Source organism: Mytilus edulis, chromosome 12 (genome assembly GCF_963676685.1).
Source record: "Mytilus edulis chromosome 12, xbMytEdul2.2, whole genome shotgun sequence".
Classification (NCBI taxonomy): Eukaryota; Metazoa; Mollusca; class Bivalvia; order Mytilida; family Mytilidae; genus Mytilus; species Mytilus edulis.
In genome coordinates, this window is record NC_092355.1 from 65356574 (window position 1) to 65380522 (window position 23949).

The 23949-nt window shown below is 32.9% G+C and overlaps 1 protein-coding gene across 1 annotated transcript in view; it reads left to right on the forward strand.

The window, feature by feature from the left end:
* Positions 1 to 220: 220 nt before the first annotated feature.
* Positions 221 to 23949, forward strand: part of LOC139497781 (uncharacterized) — a 42935-nt gene continuing 19206 nt past the window's right edge. Inside the window, exons 1-3 of the mRNA XM_071286016.1 lie at positions 221 to 346; positions 13640 to 13711; positions 20190 to 20241. Of these exons, the coding sequence (XP_071142117.1) occupies positions 221 to 346; positions 13640 to 13711; positions 20190 to 20241 (250 nt within the window). The remainder of the gene's footprint in view (positions 347 to 13639; positions 13712 to 20189; positions 20242 to 23949) is intronic.

Consider the following 23949-nt stretch of genomic DNA (forward strand, 5'->3'; position numbering starts at 1 on the left):
GGTATAAGAGAGTGTGGATGGGATATACAGATATAGGAGGGTGTGGAATGGGTATACAGGTATAAGAGAGTGTGGATAGGGTATACATATATAGGAGGGTATGAATGGGGTATACAGATATAGGAGGGTATGAATGCGGTATACAGATATAGGAGGATGTGGATGGGGTATACAGATATAAGAGGGCGTGGATGGGGTAAATTGATATAGGAAGTTAAGGATGGGTATAAATATAAAGGAGGGTGTGGATGGGGAATACAGATATAGGATGGTGTGGATTGGGTATACAGGTATAAGAGTGTGGATGGGATATACAGATATAGCAGGGCGTGGATTGGGTATACAGGTATAAGAGAGTGTGGATAGGGTATACATATATAGGAGGGTATGAATGGGGTATACAGATATAGGAGGGTATGAATGGGGTATACAGATATAGGAGGATGTGGATGGGGTATACAGATATAAGAGGGCGTGGATGGGGTATACAGATATAGCAGGTTCAGGCCTCTACATTAACATTTTTTCTAACTTGTCCCTTCGGACAAGTGGCAAGGAAATCAGCTTGTCCGAACTCTTAACTCACTTGTCCGAATTCATAATTAAAAATCTAACATATTGATGATTTATGCAATAATAACACTTTGGCTTTGATTGTACCTAATAAAAGGAGCATTTTGTAATGTTATATGAATACCGCATCAAAATACATTTCATTATTTCAGAATAAAAGTTTTTTTGCAAGACTGTGTTCTCTGACTCAATGTCACTATCATATGTCAATCATTAAATCATCATTTCTTCCCAAACCACTACGTTCCCCTATGGACCTATTCATTCTTTAGTAGTGGTATGGGTTAAACCAAGGACGTAAATAAACCTGGCCACCTTGAACATGTATATGAGTAAACCTTTTTAATTTATTGATGATGTTAAAACAAGCTTTTACAATTTATTTTGATTTGTATATACATTGATATATATGATCATGAAGTACATACACATTTCACTAAAAAATCTGCCTTTTTAGATTTTTTTTTTTTTTTTTCATCTTAAATTTTTATATCATAGATCTTATCAAATAAAACCTTTTTTAATGTATTGTTATGCATAAAAGCAAAATCAAATGAAACATACTTTAATTTAATATTTTAAAGTTAAGGTAAAACTCCATATGGAGGTGCTCCTAATTCAAGGAAGCTTATACTAAGATACATTAACATTGGTTTCTTTCCCCTTACTTATATCCCCCTGGTCAATGGCTGCCACCATGTTCAATACTCCAAATCAGAGACATATTATACAAGTTTTATATGTCTCTGGTTCAATCAATGAATAATAATTTCATTAAGTATGATCAATAAAACAATCATTAATATTTTTGGGAATGTATAAGTCTTGAATTTGATCTATTGTTATCTGATCTTGATTTTTCACTTGTCCCATCGGACAAGTAGTATGGTGAATCTACTTGCCCGACACCTACGTCCACTTGTCCCGGACAATCGGACAAGCGTTAATGTCGAGCCCTGCAGGTTGTGGATAGGGTAAACAGATATAGGAGGGTATGAATGGGGTATACAGATATAGGAGGGTATGAATGGGGTATACAGATATAGGAGGATGTGGATGGGGTATACAGATGTAGGAGGGTATAAATTGGGTATACAGATATAGGAGGGTATTAATGGGGTTTATGGGTCAACATTTATAATTGATTCTCCATAGGCGGTAATGATAACGTTTTCCTCCGTTGCTCAGTCCATATCGTTTACTTGAACATGTTTGATGGCTCATATCGAAGCTTATACATTTATACATGTGTGGTTAAATTTTCGGAGTGGCAAGTGAAATTACTTTTTTTGCAAATTGCTGGACCCCGGAAGATGGGAAAAATGTCACTCTTTATAAAATAATCCCAAAATTCTGATCATAAAATTCAATAAAAAAATTGTCCTTTCTAATAATTTATTTCAGGTCAAATCTACATATTTCTTTTCTCATCACATCAGCTCTATAAAACAGTTCTTATTATACGACTGCAAAAATTTTTGGTCGTATATTGATATCACGTTGGCGTCAGGGTCATCGTCGTCGTCGTCTTCCGAATACTTTTGGTGTTTCGCACTATAACTTTAGTTTAAGTAAATAGAAATGTATGAAATTTAAACACAAGGTTTATGACCATAAAAGGAAGGTTGGGATTAATTTTGGAAGTTTTGATCCCAACAGTTTAGGAATTAGGGGACAAAAAAGGGCCCAAATAAGCATTATTCTTGGTTTTTGGACAATAATGTTAGTATAAGTAAATAGAAATCATTGAAATTTAAACACAAGATTTATGATCACAAAAGGAAGGTTTGGATTGATTTTGGGAGTTGAGATCCCAACAGTTTAGGAATTAAGGGCCAAGAAGGGGCCCAAATAAGCATTTTTCTTGGTTTTTGCACCATAACTTCAGTATAAGTAAATAGAAATCTATGAAATTAAAACACAAAGTTTATGACCATAAAAGGAAGGTTGGGATTGATTTTGGGAGCTTTGGTCCCAACAGTTTAGGAATATGGGACCCAAAGGGTCCAAAATTAAACTTTGTTTGATTTCATAAAAAATTGAATAATTTGGGTTCTTTGATTTGCCAAATCTAACTGTGTATGTAGAATTTTAATTTTTGGTCCGATTTTCAAATTGTTCTACATTAAAGTCCAAAGGGTTCAAAATTAAACTAAGTTTGATTTTAACAAAAATTGAATTCTTGGGCTTCTTTGATATGCTGAATCTAAACATGTACTTAGATTTTTGATTATGGACCCAGTTTTCAAGTTGGTCCAAATCAGGATCCAAAATTATTATATTAAGTATTGTGCAATAGCAAGAAATTTTCAATTGCTCAGTATTCAGTAATAGCAAGAAATCTTCAATTGCACAGTATTGCGCAATAGCAAGAAATATTCAATTCACAGAATTGTGCAATAGCAAGTATTTTCAATTGCACAGTATTGCGCAATAGCAAGAAATATCTAATTGCACAATATTGTGCAATAGCAAGAAATTTTCAATTGGAGTTATCTTTCTTTGTCCAGAATATAGTAGTTTAATCAACTTAAATCATTGTTTTACACAACATTTTTTGCACAATATACAATGTATATTCACTTTTACTACCAACTGATAAATTAAAACAATATTTACCATTCAGTTATAACAAGCAATTATTTACATTTTAATATTTTATGATGTATTTAATTGAGTAGTTATTGTTGCAAACTCCATTAGAAATTTGAATTAAGATCAGTTTTTGAATAAGGGAAAGGGGGATGTGAAAAAAAAAATTGGGGTTAATTTTTAATTAGAATTGATTTTGGAACACGACTACACAATTAGGCATTAAAATAAGTGCTCCGTACTGAAATATGATAAATTAAAAGACTACCTCCGTTGATTTCCAAAAAAACGCGGGTAATCCCCCCGTCTACAAAGAACTGACACAAATGCATCCTAAAGCTTTTCATTGGTCGAGATTTAAATAAATGTGACCCAGAAACATATGGGCACATGACTATGTACAGGATTCCCCGTCACTCTGAGTCTTGTTTACATAAAAAAAAACTTCAAACGGAGGTCAAAATTCAACATTGTTCATACTTTTTTAGAGATATTTCGGGGCATAATTAAGCAAATTATGTCATATTTTACAGCTTTTAACCACGGAATTGATTAAGACAATGAAGGGTGATGATGTTTCCAGGATTTTGAATATATTTTACTTAAAAATGTTGATGTGTTGAAGGCTTTACACCGTCATTTGTTGATGTCTTTCATGCTGCTCAAACTCCTCGTATCACATTTTCAGTTTTTTGTCGAGCCTGCAACTTTTGTTGCAGAAAGCTCGACATAGGGATAGTGATCCGGCGGCGGCGGCTACGTTAGCTCACTTCTTAAAAGCTTTATATTTTAGAAGGTGGAAGACCTGGATGCTTCATACTTTGTATATAGATGCTTCATGTTACGAAGTTTCCGTCAGTCACATGTCCAATGTCCTTGACCTCATTTTCATGGTTCAGTGACCACTTGGAAAAAAAGTTCAATTTTTTTGTAATGTTGAATTCTCTCTTATTATAAGTAATAGGATAACTATATTTGATATGTGCGTACCTTGCAAGGTCCTTATGTCTGTCAGACAGTTTTCACTTGACCTCGACCTCATTTCATGGATCAGTGAACAAGGTTAAGTTTTGGTGGTCAAGTCCATATCTCAGATACTATAAACAATAGGGCTAGTATATTCGGTGTATGGAAGGACTGTAAGGTGTACATGTCCAACTGGCAGGTGTCATCTAACCTTGACCTCATTTTCATGGTTCAGTGGTTATAGTTAAATTTTTGTGTTTTGGTCTGTTTTTCTCATACTATATGCATTAGGTCTACTATATTTGTTGTATGGAATGATTGTAAGGTGTACATGTCTAGCGGGCAGATGTCATGTGACCTTGACCTCATTTTCATGGTTCAGTGGTCAAAGTTAAGTTTTTGAGTTTTGGTCTTTTTATCTAATACTATATGCCATAGGTCAACTATATTTGGTGTATGGAAATATTTTATGATCTTTATGTCAGTCGCCATGGTTTTATTTGACCTTGACCTCATTTTCACAGTTCATTGCACAGTGTTAAGTTTTTGTGTTTTGGTCTATTTTTCTTAAACTATAAATAATGGGTCAACTATATATGTTGTATAGAAGCATTGTTAGCTGTACATGTCTGCCTGGCATGGTTCATCTGACCTTGACCTCATTTTCATGGTTCATTGGTCTTTGTTTAGTTATCTTGGTTAATGTTAAGTTTATGTGACAGTTGTAATAAAGCTTAGCTTTATACTTAGGACTATCAACATAATATCAATGATTAGTATAGAAGGCGAGACATTTCAGCGTGTGCACTCTTGTATTTAATTATGCTGCAGTGTATAACAGATTTATGTAGTACATTGAAACTGGTTTAATCTATGAACGAATTTGTCCATAAAAATGACTTCAGTTGTCTAAAAAGTACACCCCTTTTTCCCCCAACTTTTCAAAATTTTCAATTAGTCTAAAGTTATTGTCTGAATAAAAAGCCTACACAACTGCAAAGTGTAAGCACTCAGTTAATCTTTGTTTTAAGCCATTTTTTTGGGCTAATGGCTAGCCATTCTTCGATTCTGTAAATAATCTGAAATGTTTCAACTTGTCAATTTTAAAAAGTACCAATCAACAAATATTGCCTGCCTACCACTGTGGTATGAAAATCTGATGCATCAATAATTTCCACTTGATTTTTAGTCTTTGTTTTTGTTGTTTATATAAAAAAAATGCTGAGATTAACATTCAATTGGAATGCCCAATGCCTAGTACATCCAATTCTTAATACACTGTGAGAGCTGTATGACCATTTTAAGCATTAACAAAATGCCATATCACTTCCAAGGTCTACTTTGAAAATGGAATACATATATGAATGTCTCGCTCTGTTTTTTTGCATTGATATTAATGCTTGATCCACATTTTTATTTTTTCACCAATCTACAAGAAAACAAAGTTTGGACACAGGATCTAATTGAAAGTTGAATCACAATCATACGATTCCTATATCTGTGTGCTGATTTTTCTGCAATAGAATACTTTTTCACACATTTTATTCCATTCTAAAAGCACACAATTGCAATAATTTGCAAAATCATGTGATGACATATAGGAAAAGGGTAGCAAGACATCTCATTCTTATACTACACAAGGAGCAGGATCTGTTTACTCTTCCAGAGCACCTGAGATCAATTATATGTTGTGGGTTCAAGTTGCTCAGTTTTCTTATTTCTAATTTGTATAATAGTTTAAACTTTTCATCAAAAAGTCTGAAAAAAAGAGATGTGTATCTACTGAAAAAGATTTATTTAGGTGTTACCACACTTCAAAATCTACCTGGAAGCAAAACAGTTAAAAGTCAAGTCATGATAATTGATAGGACATTTCAGAGACCTCAAGGATACCTCACTACGTCTAGCTAGGAGAAGTGAATGATTCCAAAACCTCTATGTCCTTCACACCTAATAAATCATAAAAGACCATCAAGTTGATTTTTTTTTAATCTCAAATACTACAGTACATACATCATACATGTATATGTCTGATATCAGTGACGGATCCATAATTTTTTCTAAGGGGAGGGGGGGGCTGACTGACTTAAGAGGGGCCCGCTCCAGTGATTTCCTATATAATCAACCAAATCTTCCTACTAAATAGGGGCCCTATGAATATACTAGCTTTGCATCTATGAATCTCAGGTTTTTCAATGACATTAAGTTTTATTGTATTGCAACAGCATTATTGTCTCATGTACATTTACCCCACATTATCAATATAAAATGGTTGAATGTTTCACATTGTATATTTAAAAATATAAAAATGTTTAGAAATAAAAGTTTATTAAATGGTAAATAAATACAAAGTCACAAAAATGTTAAAATGAAACATATGTAAAAAATATTTTGAATAATTTATGAGTATTCTTGTTAAAAAGTCCAAGTTAAAGTAAAATCAAGTCAAATAGTCCTCTGTTCCATACATGTAAATCCTCAAAATAAAAATCCTGCTCTTCTTATTCCTATTGTTATCTGAAAATATATAATTTGTGCAGATGATATTATCAATTGAAAATAATTTCAAATTCTCTAGAGTTGTAATATGAAATTATAATATATTTTAATTGTCTACTGATTTCTATGTGGTCCAAGAATGAGAAGGTTCACATTTAAATTGGAATTGAATATTTCTTTGAATTTCACTAATGGAAAACTAATCAGATGTGAATAATTGCCAATGAGACAACTATCCCAAAATACTCAAATGGAGTGGATATACAGGAAATTTTATGCTACACAAAAGCCTTCAAACATGAGAAAATCCCATAATGTATATACTATGATTGTTTCAGATGTTTGTTATCATTTTTAAAGGCAGTGCTTTAAGGCCTGACTTTCAAGTCATGAGGTTCATCTTTTCATACGCAATCTTTGCAGGGGGTCTTTTGGCCAGAAATAGATCCGGAAATGTTCGATTTTCTCCTCTTCTTTTTATGGTATGATATGGTTTTTGTTTCTTTCATTTACATTGGGGACTAAAGAAACGATCAGTGTGTATTGTTCGTTTTATAGAACTTGTTATTAATGTGTATTTTGCATTATAAGCAGTCAACCTGACTACAAACTATCATTATTTGTATTCCGTGTGGAAAGAGGTCGGGTCAATTTCGAGTGTTATCTGACATCTAAAGATTTTTTAATTAGTTCAGACGTTGATATAACAATAAAAAGTCGACTGAACATGATTCATATTGCATCTTCTATAATTCAAAGCGGAATTCGGTTTATGAACGAGAAACCGTAAAGCGTTTTCAATTTCGGTATTAGTTATGTATGTTGTCTACGTATTATCCTGGTTCCCGGTACTACGTTCCGGGTATTAGCTATTTGATATTTGTGATGTGTAACATTACGATCGGGTACCAGCCAATCTACGTGTGTATGTGTACATGATTTCCCGCCAAAATGACCGACTTACAGCTATGGAAAAATAGTCCATAAACGTTCCGTATAATGATATGCAAATTCATAATTAATCGGTAATTTTTTTTTATCTTTTTATAATAAATATTACAAAATGCATTCCACAAAATTGAAAATAGCATTATTTTAAGAGGATTTCTCATATTTTTTTCACTTCCGGGCGCAGTAATACGTATGTTTTGAAGAATCTCGAAGAATTTGACAAAGTGAATTGAGAAGAAAACGGATAGATATACGTCCTTGCTATCAGGTAAAACAATTTAAATGTACAGAACAAACACATTTACTTCACACAAATAGTACAGGCCTAAGCATTTTATTGTCTTATACACGACTGTAGTCTAGTTTTTAAACGACGGCGGTGACCTACAAGGTACGGGTCATACTGGGTCAAGTCTAAATATGTAAACATATCCACGTGCTATTAGGTAGAAAGCATCGTAATGCAATATCTACAATTTTTTCCTCCTTTATACATCGTTTAACCAGATATATTTCTCCTTTATACATCGTTTAACCAGATATATTTCTCTTTCAAATACACTTAAACACGGGTTGTGTGTACGTATCTTTCCTAGTGTTTTCTTGTCCTTATTAAAGTTCATTTGTTGATGAACACAGGAGTGAATGAATGCAACAATTAAATATACTGAAGACTTGGGCTGTACAATGATAGTGTACCCTACGTATATCATACTGATAATTATTCTAGCAGTAATTATGTTAATTTAGGATGTAATGACAGGAATTCATGAGCTATGCCTCAGGCTTTCTGAAAAAATATCAATGACAATGTAAACAGAAACAAAACATTGACACGAATGATGCTCTCTTCTATGTTATAGTTATTTAGGTATGTGTGTTGCACAAGTTTCAAAAAAAACTTAAGTTATAAAACTTTTTTTTCAGAGCACAAACCCACTTTAAGAGACTTGTCTACTGCCATACCCATCCATTTTCATGCACCATTTGCAAGCAAGAGACTGAATGGTTTGCAAAATTAAAAATCAGGACGGTGTCCAATTAAACCAAAAGAACTAAACTGGATGAATATTGTAGGAGAAATCTAGAGGAAAGTTTTGATTTGTGAAATTGGTTTTCCTGAAAAGTCATTCATCCTAGCCTGCAGAAAGGAACTATAACTATCCACCACCAACTGACGAGCTAATGTTGAGCTTCACATATGGAATTACTCAAATACCATCAATGTCTATGTTTTCAGCACAGATTTTACAAGTTATGACACAGCTATGCTTTTTTTATACCTGTTAAAGAGTTGTATACTAAATTTTATTTTTTAAACAATAAATATATATTGTGTCATTTAAGAACTTGTATTTTGCCAAAAGATGCATACTAGTGAATGAAAGTGGGTAGTTCATTTTGCTTTGGTATATATAATTGAATTACAATTGTTCATGTTATTGGAATGCATATAAAAATAAGGAGATGTGGTACAATGTATATACATGATATTTAGTGAGTTTATCAAGCAAAAGTGAATAAGAAATAGGTATAAGCAGTTACAGGTACTACTGTAAAAACTCAAACAATGAGAAAAACTCATACCGTAAAGAGAATTTCATATTTACAAGTAAGTTTTGTTTTTGCGTTGAATAATTTTCTTCTATTGTTTTAATTGCAAGTATGGGGGGTGGTTAAAATGCTAATGAGACAGCTGTTATGGCCACAGAGCCTTAATTGAAAACTTCTTTTTCATTCATACCGGTAGATTTTGCCTGGAGTTAAAAACATATCTGCCAACTTTTCAAAATGCACATGGGGGTTTTACGTGAAAGATGGTTCATATAGTCATACAAAACCTTCAAGGGGGCCTTCAAATGGAAGCAGGACAAGTCGCCCCTCTGGCAAATCGCCCCACTTTTAAAAAACCCGCCACAAACTGATTTATCAAATCGCCCCACATGTGACATTGGTTAAATCATATTTAATATTACTCCTGCCAACTCGCCCTACTTATAAAAAATGGTAATTATATTTAGATTAATATATATATATAATTAAAAATAAAAACTCGCACCACTTTAATGAAAACTAATCTACAAAGAATACAAACAAACCGAAAATTTATTTAATTACTTTTATTGATATACTGAAATTATAATTCTAAAAAAAAAAAAAAAATGTATTGTTGAAGAATAACTAAGTTTTGAAGCTTAGTTATTTGCATAACAATTGAAAAGAAACCTGTTAATTGTATCATAATGCAATATAAAGAATTTAAGTTATATTCAACGGGATGACATCTTTTTCCATAAGTGGGGCGAGTTGGCATCACTAAATTCATCCTGGTTAATAATATATTTAACTAGATTTCACCGATTTCCATTAGGTGGGACCAGTTGGCAGGAGTAATATTAACGGAATTTAACTTATATACAACGGGATAACATCTTTTTACATAAGTGGGGCGAGTTGGCATTACTAAATTCTTCCTGGTTAATAATATATTTATCTAGATATTATCGTTTTCTATAAGGTGGGGCGAGTTGGCAGGAGTAATATTAACAGGATTTAACACATTTCACAAGTGGGGCGATTTGGTAATCCAGGTTGGGGCAGTTTTTTTTCAAAGTGGGGCGATTTGTCGGATTCCCTTTAAATATATTCTAATGTGGTTTTTGGCTTCTTCGTGCATTAACAAGCTCATAGCCATTGTTGAATTAATTGTTTTCTTTAAAATAGTCGACAAAATTGCTCTTACAAAATCTCCATTTGGGAGCCTCGAGCTCGATGGGGGAAATACTCTGCAAATACTGACAGTGGGCAGGTATGGTCATCAAAAAAGTTGACATGTTACTATGTACATTTACCATTATGTTACTTGATGTTCTTGCTATACAACCGTACAGAGACTAGTCAATCTTTGTGAACTATTTTTTATGGGAGTCATAGAATATGCGTATACAATCAATAATTAAAAATAGTCTATTTATATTGAAAAGGAAAAGTTCTTATATGTCTAAAGAAGAGGGACGAAAGACACCAAAGGGACAGTCAAACTCATAAATTTAAAGCAAACTGACAAGGCCATGGCTAAAAATGCATTTCATGGCGAGGCACAGAAAATATACTGTAAACAGTAAACTATACATGTAGATATAGGTGAACTAGGTACAAAAGAACTCTAAATCTTAAATTCTACAAACCACCTCTGTTCTATGGAAGATAATGATATAACTGGACTAGAAATACACACAACCTGTAATTAACTGCCTTTACAGCGCTTTCGCGCTTTGATTTTGAAATTGAAATCATTCTTACTTTAATCTTAAAATATCAAAAAGATGTTTATATGATTCAACAAAAATAAAGAAATTATTTTAGACTTTTGGTGTAAATAAATAATATATTTTTAATGACTTTTATTATGTCAAAGAAGGGGGTGGGGATCTGATCCCGAACTAAAAGACATGATCTTCCGAGGTCCAGAATTTAGAAAAAAAAAAATCTCGAAAGGAAATCCTGGATCATAAAAGGGTCAATCCCGAAATCCTGAGCTTAAAAACACCCAATTCAGACGTCCCGAAAAAGGTCCTGCCCACCCTCAAGAAAAGGTAATAATCATATACAGCAACAGATGTTTGAGAAATTTTCTATTTATATTCAGCAAAAATAATAGTACTGTTGTTCACATAAACAAGGGTTTGGATGGAGAGTTCTTCATTTCTTTATCATTTAATCTTTAAGTTTATTTGTCTCTATTTTTGTTATACTTTTTGTCCATCATTTCTCTTTTCTCAATATAATAAATAAGCACATCAATGGTTCAAATAATTATGAAGTCTGGCTAGGATATTTTAATTTTATTCTGGGATGTGTATGAAGCTTCGTGTAGGAAGGCGTCCCAGAAAAAAAAATAGCCTCGTCAGACGTCATAATTATTTGGATTACATGTAGCATGTCATTTGCTCTATTCCTTATTTTATAGTCAATTTTCTCTATTCTTTGTTTCTTTAGTCATAGTTTTCCAATTCTTTATGCTTTTAGCCATAGTTCCAAGTGTCAGATTTAGGGATAGGGTTATAGGGAGTGGAATCCCCTTCTTTTTTGGGACGATCAATGCATTTGAATGGGGACATATACATGTACAAAAATGTAGTTGGAATCCTCCTTTATTCTGGGTAGGGAACCCCCTTTTCAAAATGGCTTGATCTGCCCCTGGTTCCCTATTTTGATAACCCTGTACTAAACGTAAGAAATGATGATTAGGTTTAGGATCAAATTAAACTATACTTAAATGTAGTTGTTGTGTTTTTCCTATAATTTTATTTTGTTTGTTTTTGTTTTTTGTCACACTTTTTGGTTTCAAAAATAAAATTATAAACCATGCATATCAACCTTTTTACTATTCGAGACAACCAAACAAATCAGCACAACTGCTTTACACAACCGTAATAATTTAATTAAAATTTAAATGCCAACATTCACATGCCAAAATTCAAGTTTTATTCAAAATTGAAGGCTCACGCTGAGAAAGGGGCGTTTATATTTATTTACACGTGGTCTGTGGAAATGTACTGGATTTCAGCATCGAAAAGAGGCAAGCATATAGCCATAACCCGATCTGATCAATAAATTATGTTATTGATAGTGTTCATATCTTTCTACTAACCATAAAAGTAATAATACAAGGATTTCGTGAGCTTTGAAACCTTGATCTGTTGAAAAATGGCGTCGATTTATGTGCTTCCTTTTCGCAGCCTCAGTTACAATTTGAAACGGAGTGATGGGTATTTATGCAAATATTTAGGGACTCCTATCATCATATATACTATTTTTGGTCATTTTATATTTAAATAGCCAATAGGATGTGAATGTGTCAGTTATTTTCAGAAGTGAAAAACACCCGCCATATTTTTATCTTCCAAATTATCAACGTCACTTGCCATTTTCAGATGTTTGTTTCTTGTAAAATAAAATCTCTTAACAAGAAAAAATAGCATGGTCACCTGGAAAACTTACCTTTATAACTAATTGATGATGAAATGACACAAGTTTAATTGTCTTTTATAATAAATTTCTTGAAAAATCACGCGTACACAATGTAAACAAATTACGGAGATGGTGCGATAGGGTCGCAGTCTATGTAAAAATCGCGATTGTCGCCCTTGATTCTTTGGCCGTTACGTCATATGGAAGGAGGCGCAGACCTGATCCGTGGCTTTCCCACTGTTAAAATCACAGCATCCACAATTATATGGCGGACTAATATTGTTTTTTAATTACGTCATCTGAGTTCCTCATCTCAAGGTCCATTAGGGATCCTGACCCAGATATAAAAGGCTCAGGATTGGGTATACAGATATAGGAGGGTTTAAATCGGATATACCACTATAGGAGGGTGTGTTGGGGTATACAGGTGTAGGAGGGTGTGGATTGGTTATACAGATATAGGAGGGTGTGGATTGGTTATACAGATATACAAGGGTGTGGATTGGGTAATACAGATATAGGAGGGTCTGGAGGGGATATGCAGATTAGAAAATCTTGAATGGAAGAAAAAAACATTGAAAATGGAGAGAAATGGGTGCAAAATTATAAAGATTAGAGAATAATATTTGTGTGTTGAAATATAAAGATTAGAGAATAATATTTGTGTGTTGAAATATTAAGATTTGAGAATAATAATTGTGTGTTGAAATATAAAGATTAGAGAATAATATTTGTGTGTTCAAATATAAAGGACTTGAATAATATGTCTAAAAAATTAGTACTTTTGACTTTCTTTCTCTCATTTTCAAAGAACTGTTATGTCAGGTGACTTTTCTTGTAACCATGACTTTTTCCTTCTGACCTTCCGCGATAATGTTTCTATACTTCTGTCTTTTGATGAATTCAATATTTTGTCGGAATATGAAGACCCCCCCAAAGTCCCACACCCCTTATGTAGACATAAGGATGCATTTACCAATCTTTAAACTGCAAAGATCAAATGGTTACAGATCGAGCTTTTATTCATATGCTTTATGAACAAAAGCATATACTACAACAATATAAAGATTTATCTGTATTTCAGGGTAATACTCCATATGATGTAGCAGCAACAAGACGATGGAGGCAGTATAAAGAAGTGATGGAATACTTACAGGTACATATAGTGGTAGATATGGTGTTGAATTGCAAATGCTTAACAAAAATATTTTTTGTTGAAAAATGAGCTGTAATGGCGGATACCGACTAATGACAACGAACAAATTAATGAATTCTTCAATGATGGCGATAGTTAAGACAATTTTGAGGGATTCGGTCCTGAATGTTTTTACGATATTAATCGAAACATACTTGCAAACCTGCCAATATTTGACTTTTCACCAGAGAATGACAGGGAATTCCCAGACGATCTCCAAAATGGATGGTCATGTCAGGACAGTGATGTAATGGCCACAGACCACAATTAATTCCTCTATCAGTTCTTTATAATGTTTTGCATCATTAAAAAAATTGCACCATGCACTTTTGTCAAATTTTTTGTGTGTGTAATGTATAGTCTTAGTCCAAATATATATCCAAAATTTAGAAAGATTGTAACAATCACTTTTACAAATTTAGCCAATACACATCCATACCCCTATTGACAAGTCAAGAGAGGTTCCGAAAACTGTAAATATGACCTTTTTGCACTTGGCCTAATCACTCATTCCATATCAAAATCAGTTTAAATACAACATTCAAAATTTAATTTCACCTCTCTTCTTCCATTTCCACCCAAAAAAGTCTGAGAAATGAGTCAGGAAGGGAAAGAAAAAAAATTAAGGAAAAATACACTCTATTTAAAAGGAACTATATTCGTGGACAACGAAAAGCGGGGTCATTAATTGTGGTCTTGGGCCTATTAGGGGCCTAAAACTTGACCAATTCTAATAAAAATTGACGTGTTCAAGCTTAGTATATTATAAAACAGTTTACAGAGTTTCAAAGCCATATGATACCAAATGAAAAAAATGTGGCATTTTTTATATCTGAACTTTGGGGGCTGAATTGTGGCATGGAATTGGACAATTTCAACTATCAAATTTGAGCTTCTAAAAACCAAAAGATACCAAAACTAACACTTTTTAATATCTCTATGTATAAGTAATCATCTATTTAAAGCAACAGATAGCATACTTCATGTATCAGACTTATGAAAAATGGCCAGAAGTTAATTTTATATGAGCCTGTGCCAAAAAATAGAGGTTTTCAAATCAAGTGAGGCCTTATATCAAATGTAACATTTTTCACTTACCACAATTTTCTGAAGTTGTTAAGTTATCAAAAAAACTATATCATGTTATAAATGTACTTGAAATGGAAATATAATTTTCAAATAGCATAACACATGTGGATAAAATGGTCTTTAGCAGTGTCAAGCTTATAAAAAAATTGTCAATTTAGGCCGTTCCCCACATTTGCATATTAAAAAGCATATAAATGATATGAGAGATGGAGATATGCTTCTTTTTGCTTAAATCTGTGCTTAGATATGATAAAACATGGAGCCTGGATGTAACAAGACGGTCAATTTCAACTATATATGTAGACAGTATGGTCTGAGGCAAAGTTTATTAACTTTACTGTTTAAAACCTGAATGAAATTTCAGCCTCAAAAGACCAATATTTTAACCGCTAGCTATCCAACAGAAGAAAATAAGGTAGTCTGTGAAACAGAAATGGTTAAACAACCAGTAATAAGTGTTTTTGATATAGATTCAGTGCAATCTGCTTAGGAATACAACTTTTAAGTGCATAGAACTTCACATTTCCCCTGCTGCGTATACTGACCGTTAGACTTGGACTATTAAAACAGCACATTTTGCACTCTTTTTGGGTTTATATCTACTTTTTTTTGTGTTCAGAGTTCACAAATAAGTAAAACAACTGTAATAAATACCACAAACACAAATAGATATCAGAAAAAATCTGTCAGAGAGAAATTAAGCATGCTGTTTTTGCAAAAATATTGAAAAAAGTGAAATAGCTACATTTTGGGCATTTAACCTGAAAAGTGACTTTTCCACAAAATTTCTATCAAATGAAAGTGAAAATCATTTCTTCTCATGTAGTTTGACAAATTAATACCAATAGACCATTCAGAGAAGATGTCAAAGTAAAAATTCAAAATTTGCTGAAATGCACCTCTTAGGCCACAGACCACAATTAATTCCTCTATCAGTTCTTTATAATGTTTTGCATCATTAAAAAAATTGCACCATGCACTTTTGTCAAATTTTTTGTGTGTGTAATGTATAGTCTTAGTCCAAATATATATCCAAAATTCAGAAAGATTGTAACAATCACTTTTACAAATTTAGCCAATACACATCCATACCCCTATTGACAAGTCAAGAGAGGTTCCGAAAACTGTAAATATGACCTTTTTGCACTTGGCCTAATCACTCATTCCATATCAAAATCAGTTTAAATACAACATCCAAAATTTAATTTCACCTCTCTTCTTCCATTTCCACCCAAAAAAATCTAAGAAATGAGTGAGGAAGGGAAAGAAAAAAAATTAAGGAAAAATACACTCTATTTAAAAGGAACTATATTCGTGGACAACGAAAAGCGGGGTCATTAATTGTGGTCTTGGGCCTAATCATTGCCCCGTTTACCGATGAATCTAAATTAAATAATGGTATGCAAAGTAATGAACCTTTGGATTTTTAAAAATTATTTATAAATGATGATTTTATAAATGAACTTGTATTTCAAACCAATAAATTTGCCAAGGTAAAAAACAATGACGATGAAAGTCTGAAAGTAAATAGCCGCATTAAAAAAATGACAACAGGTTACTCTAGACGAAATCTATTACTGGATTTGACGGCAGATTTCTAAACAAGCTGACCTTATTCTTAGTGAGAATAAATGCAATGCAACCTGCACAAAAGAGGTTATTGGTTTGTTGAGCCGGTATGGACTTTTGGAAAATGGTCACCATGTGTACATGGACAATTATTACGTGTCGCCAGAACTATTTACAGAACTTGGAGTATTAAATACTTATTCCTGTGGCGCATTGAGAAAAAATTGTTTGGGGGTACCCGATGCCCTGAAAAAAAACTCCAATCTGAAGCTGAACTTATGTGTTATCAATGCTTTTATTTGAACAAAAAGTATCCACCAGTAAATAAAACCAGAAAAGACATTACATTTCAGGACATCTGTAGTAAATTCTCTCATTCAGAAGGCTGTGAGTACTCCCCGACCGCAAAGTTGCATTGTGTGTACCAAAATGTTTTCAGGTGTACCATACACGCCAGAACTATTGAATAATCCTCTTTCCTGCTGGTAAAAATTCTGCTGATTCTGGATAAACCAGGGATGATTCCAGGTGTTTTCAAATGAGTCCCTTGAACATCAAATTGGGAATTTTTATTCTAATTGGGAATTTTTTAAGCATAAAATCTAAGACGAAATAACATTCTTTTCCTGAAAAACGGAAAATGTATATTATTAAGTTTAACCTGTACACTGATGTTCATGTAAGTTGTAACATTTTGAATAATTCTGGATGGGTTACTGTTATTACATGAATACCATTGAACATGATGCACTAGTCTATCATCTTAGCTATAGTTACCTAGGCCTATTACAAAAACATATATTTCAGCTAACATAAACCACTGAAAAAAATCATTCATCGGGTATTTTTATGCTCCACCTACGATAGTAGAGGGGCATTATGTTTTCTGGTCTGTGCGTCCGTTCGTTTGTCCGTCCGTCTGTTCGTTCGTTCGTCTGTTCGTTCGTTCGTTCGTCCGTCTGTCCCGCTTTAGGTTAAAGTTTTTGGTCAAGGTAGTTTTTGATGAAGTTGAAGTCCAATCAACTTGAAACTTAGTACACATGTTCCTTATGATATGATCTTTCTAATTTTAAAGCCAAATTAAACTTTTGACCCCAATTTCACGGTCCACTGAACATAGAAAATGAAAGTGCATGTTTCAGGTTAAAGTTTTTGGTCAAGGTAGTTTTTGATGAAGTTGAAGTCCAATCAACTTGAAACTTAGTACAAATGTTCCCTATGATATTATCTTTCTAATTTTAATGCCTAATTTTATTTTTTATCCAATTTCACGGTCCATTGAACATGGAAAATGATAGTGGGAGTGGGGCATCTCGTTCGTTCGTCTGTTCGTTCGTTCGTTCGTCCGTCTGTCCCGCTTCAGGTTAAAGTTTTTGGTCAAGGTAGTTTTTGATGAAGTTGAAGTCCAATCAACTTGAAACTTAGTACACATGTTCCTTATGATATGATCTTTCTAATTTTAAAGCCAAATTAAACTTTTGACCCCAATTTCACGGTCCACTGAACATAGAAAATGAAAGTGCATGTTTCAGGTTAAAGTTTTTGGTCAAGGTAGTTTTTGATGAAGTTGAAGTCCAATCAACTTGAAACTTAGTACAAATGTTCCCTATGATATTATCTTTCTAATTTTAATGCCTAATTATATTTTTTATCCAATTTCACGGTCCATTGAACATGGAAAATGATAGTGGGAGTGGGGCATCCGTGTACTTTGGACACATTCTTGTTTCAACAGCAGGTCGTCTCTATAAATTTACCTGAATTCAAATGGATTTCAAATTGAACTGGTCAATTGTCGAATTCAGAAAAGATTTTACAAAAGTTCATATACTTGATTGATAAGATATTTAAAGCATTGAACCAGTGTTCTTTAAAATTATTTGGATCATCTTCAAAACTTTTGAAATAGTTCAATAATGATGACACCGTATTTCATGAATGGTCTATCATCAGCATTATTTTCAAAAAACGCTCAAACTTTTGTCTTTTGAGGAAATAATTTCTTTTACAAAACAAGTTTTCATCATATTATATAACGGGCTCTGCTGGGCGATCTGCTTTTACGAGATCGGCGTCCATTAAACCTTATCCATCAATGTTATATCAAAATTTGAATTTGCTCTCTGCCGAGGTCTGCTTTGACACCCATTTTTATCAACCTGCTGGGAGATCTGCTTTTACAAGATCCAATACTGCCATAACATATTAATCAATTGTATTCGGCTGCTAAAATTGTTTCCCACATGTTGACATATTTAAATCGTTGTTACTAAGATGCGATTGTAAACAGCATTCTTATCCGGATTTTAAAACTTTTTGACAACAAACTATGAAAAATTATAGTTGCCTTAATCGGTGTCACAGAAACTTTTCCGGAAATATCGATTTTTATTTTATTTTCCTGAATTGGGAATTCATTTTCATGTACATTTTTTTGGGGCCGCTGGCCAATGTAAGGGCCACTCAGCGGCCCTAAACTATATAGTGGAATCATCCCTGTAAACAGTTGTAATAGTTGCTTGATCAGCAATTTTGAACATTAATTTAGTAACATTCATTGTGTTATGTTCATACTGTTTATTACAATTTAACGTGTTTTTTGTCCTTAATGAGTTTTTTTGACTCACCTGTGTAAAATACCTGCAGTATTACCTGTGACTTTTACAAGTTTTTTGCCAAATATTTTTTTTTACAAATATCTAATAATTACAAATGTTCTTGTTTTACAAAGTTTTATGTTTATTGAATTGTTGAAATATATTAAATCATACATGTCATAAAACTTTACCTTTGTATATCTTTATTTGCACCTGTACAGGTAAATAATGACTGCAGACACAAACAAACACAAAAAATGAAAAATCCAGAATCCAACAATATTTGTTCACATACAAGTAACTTTTACTGCTGTATAGTCAATATTTACAAAGATATAGCAATTTAAAGTAAATGAGTCAATTCCACAAATTATTAATATTTTATTCAGCATTGCACAATGACACAATAAAATTAATGCAGCAGTCTCAGGGTTAAACACCAAGAAGCAATAAATCCAATTTAGTTTTGGCAAAATTACCGAAGCTCATGAGTGATACGTTCTTGTTTGAGTCTCTTCTTTATTTTTCATTTCTGCTTTTCATCTTTAAAACTATAAAACTTGGTCAAGCCAAAATGATCAGCAAGACAGGTTTTGGCACACAGTTTCCATTTAACAGAAACATTCTTGTTGCATTGCATAATTTTTTTGTGGGCAAAAATGTTGGGTAAGCTATAAACAGGCTCCTTCGAGCCTATATAGTTTATTTATACCCCAAATGCTACTTAAAAGGACAATTCCATTATACGGTGGGACAGATCTATACTTGATATACCCCCACATTACATACTTCAAAAAAAGGTTATCCAAAAGTGGACGTAGAGATAATTAAGACAAACGATAACAAGTGTGAGGTCACACAATATTAGAATATTATACAGTTGGAACAATTTTCCATTCAAAGGTGCATTTGCAAATAACATGAAGTAAGTTTATGTCTTGAAGGGGATGTTCTAAATTCAAAAACAACCTGTACACTTTAAGCTATATCTCTCTATTGCTCTTAGGCCACACATTTTCCTAAAAATTTTAAAATTTGTTCAATATATTTAATATAATGTGAAACATTGTTATTATATATTATTTTTGGGGGTTGATATTTTAGAAATTTAATATTTTAGAAATTGTTCTACAAGTGACATGAGTCAAGATATATTTACAGTGTATATATTCCTCATTTTTCAGAATGTCATGTCAGAGAAATCTTCAGGTGTTACTGCTATACTAGGGATAGAAGGTATTTTTTTTTAAACTTTATATCATTATTATACACATAGTCGCTGGGCTTCCAAAACGTTGTATATGTTTTTTTGTTGTTGTTGCTAAAACCTACATTTTCACACAAACCGGCTTGATGGTAGGAAATCTCTGATGTTCCAAAATATCATACAGTTAGACCAATCAAAACATTGGAAATAAGATTAATAAATATAACAAACTATGGAGCTACATGTATACCTTTAGCACCTTTCAAATATATGTCATAGTAAGTATCACCAAATATATGATATACACGACATAGAAAGTACCACCAAATATATGAAATACACGACATAGTAAGTACCACCAAATATATGATATACATGACATACTAAGTACCACCAAATATATAGTATTCACGACATAGTAAGTACCACCAAATATATGAAATACACGACATACTAAGTACCACCAAATATATAGTATACACGACATAGTAAGTACCACCAAATATATGATATACACGACATAGTAAGTACCACCAAATATATGATATACACGACATAGTAAGTACCACCAAATATATGATATACACGACATAGTAAGTACCACCAAATATATGAAATACACGACATAGTAAGTACCACCAAATATATGATATACATGACATACTAAGTACCACCAAATATATAGTATACACGACATAGTAAGTACCACCAAATATATGAAATACACGACATACTAAGTACCACCAAATATATAGTATACACGACATAGTAAGTACCACCAAATATATGATATACACGACATAGTAAGTACCACCAAATATATGATATACACGACATAGTAAGTACCACCAAATATATGGTTTACACGACATAGTAAGTACCACTAAATATATGATATACACGAGATAGTAAGTGCCACCAAATATATGATATACACGACATAGTAAGTACAACCAAATATATGACGTCACATACACGACATAGTAAGTACCACCAAATATATGACGTCACATACACGACATAGTAAGTACCACCAAATATATGGTCTTCTTTAGAATGCTATAGTACAAGCAATGTTCTACTTTGCTAGAATTATTTCACCAAGCAAAAGGTAGCAATTGTATAGATGACACGCTGACATAAACGCTGTTAGAAATCAATAATTTTGTCTCACATGCGACTAAAGTCTAAGAATGTGAGATAGAAGGATCACACTCCAATCATGGCATGGCTCAGTGATCAAGGTTAAGTGTTCGATGTCAAGTCGGTATCTTAGATGCTATTAACAGTAGGTCAACTGCATTTGATGTATAAAATGATTGTAAGGTAAACATGTCTGTCTGGCAGTTTTCATCTGACCTTGACCTCATTATCATTGTTTATTGGTCAATCTTGAGTTGTTGTGTTAAGTCTGTTTCTCGAATCATGTACGCAATAGGTCAACTATATATGATTTATAGAATAGTTGTAAGGTAAACATGTTTGTCAGGCAGTTTTCAACTGACCTTGACCTCATTTTCATGGTTCATTGGTCAATGTTAAGTTGTGTTTTGTCTGTTTATTTGATCCTGTAAACAAAAAGTCAACTATATTTTTTATATTGGATGATTGTTAGAGGTACAAGTCTGTCTGGCATGATTTATCTGACCTTGACCTCATATTTATGGTTCTTTTATCGATGTTTTTTTCATTCTAAGGTCTGTTTCCGGGTACTATAAGCATTAAGTCATCTATATTTCATTATTTGATACAATGTATTTAAAATAAGGTATTGTGAGCAAGTCTGTCTGGCAGAGTTCATGTAAACTTTTCATGTCAGGGTGTTTTGTGCCCAATTATATATGGTGTGTGCTTTTATCATTGTGGAATGCCTTGCAGTGACCAATCGTTTCTTTTCTCCACTTATTTGAACTGGTGGATAGTTGTCTCATTGGCAATCCTACCACATCTCCTTTATTTTATATTGACCTCAATTTTCATTGTTCATTGGTTCAAGTTTAGTTTTCTTGGTTAGGTCTATTTCACAGATACTTTTAGTAAAAGGTTAACTATAAATTTTAATGGAATGATTGTAAGGCCTTACATGGCAGATATTTACTACCTACTTGCAGATACTTGATTTTTCAATATTTAGAATGAACTTAATGAACTCAAATATTTGTGTCACACATTTTTCTCAAATACTGCAAAACAGACTGACTTTATATTTGGCCAGCTGCTTGTTATTTCTGAGTTCTAATGTGTTTGCACTTTTCTGATCGTCAGACACCTACTTCTTGTTTTCCAATACTTTGAGTTAAGAGTGGAGGTATGCTCAGTCGGAAAGCATGTAGGAAGACACCCACCATTCTGAAGATGCCTTATACTGCGGGAAAATGAAATTGGTGGCAATTTATAAATTTTCTGTTTTCTGTTTCTTACTTCCTGTTGGAGTCATAAATTGATGTCTTAAGTATGTGTCTTGTTAGAAAATATAATTCAAATTGGCTCAGTGTCCTAAAACAAGTACGTTCTAAATTATGCAAATTGTCTGTTAGTTTCTTCTTCTGTTTTCAAAAATAAACTTGCATTAAATAAATTTAACAAAAATACTAAAAATAATACATATCTCAAAGTAAAAAAACACTATTTAAAATTTAAAGATCTGTCACCCCTTATGAAACCCCATTGGAACTAAATTCCAAAAGAAAGACATTTTTTGACACTGTAGTTTTTTTTGTCTCAAAAAATGGATGTCAACATGCATGTGAATAAATGTACACAACATTTAGCGTGTTTCAATCAATAATTTGAATTATAAAGTTGAGAATGAAAATGGGGAATGTGTCAAAGAGACAACAACCCGACCATAGAACCGACAACAGCAGAAGGTCACCATTAGGTCTTCAATGCAGCCAGAAACTCCTGTACCCAGAGGCGTCCTTCAGCTAGGCCCTAAACAAATATCTATACTGGTTCAGTAACAATGATCGTCATACTAAACTCCGAATAATACTTGTAAATAACAGCATATTGTGCTAAGATAATAATTATTCTAATTTGTTTGAAGTGTCAATAAAAGGACGTAACTCGTAAATTACTATTGCAACCGCTTCGTCAGAAAGTTTGACTGATTGAAGTGGCACATGCGTATTACAGTGTATTAAGTGGCACTTTGACACTGGCCAGCTCAGAAAAAGTCTCACCACATAATTTAAATTCAGCATAGCTCATAAGTTAGCTCGACAGGTCATGACAAGCTCGCGTTTGAAGGCGTCGTATTCTAATTATTAAATTTTATCAAAACATATGTTATGTTAGAACTTATAAAAATATGCAGTTGTCATTTATAGCGAACAGCATACTTTGGTTTCATTTGATATGACCTTTTTAATAAACCAACGTGTTTCAGATTAGCAGTAAATGAAAATAAATGCCCAAATATGGCAATGACATGACTTCCATTATTGTCTTAGTAATGGGGTCAAACCGGGGTCAGCTTTCCGACTGTGCATAGCACAACATTGTGTGCTTTCTTGTTTGTTTTTTTTGCCCACTTTCTCTCTTTTGAGGACTCAAGTATTTGGTTTTGTAAAAATGTTAATTGTTATCAGATCAATATTTATTATATCTTTAAATATGAAAACAATCTATTCTGAAGTGAGAAAAGATCATATTTACTTTTTGCTTTGCCTTGGCAAAGTCAAGGCGTTGATACTTGGGCCTGGTATTGGTGGTGTCAAAATTTGTTAAAAAAT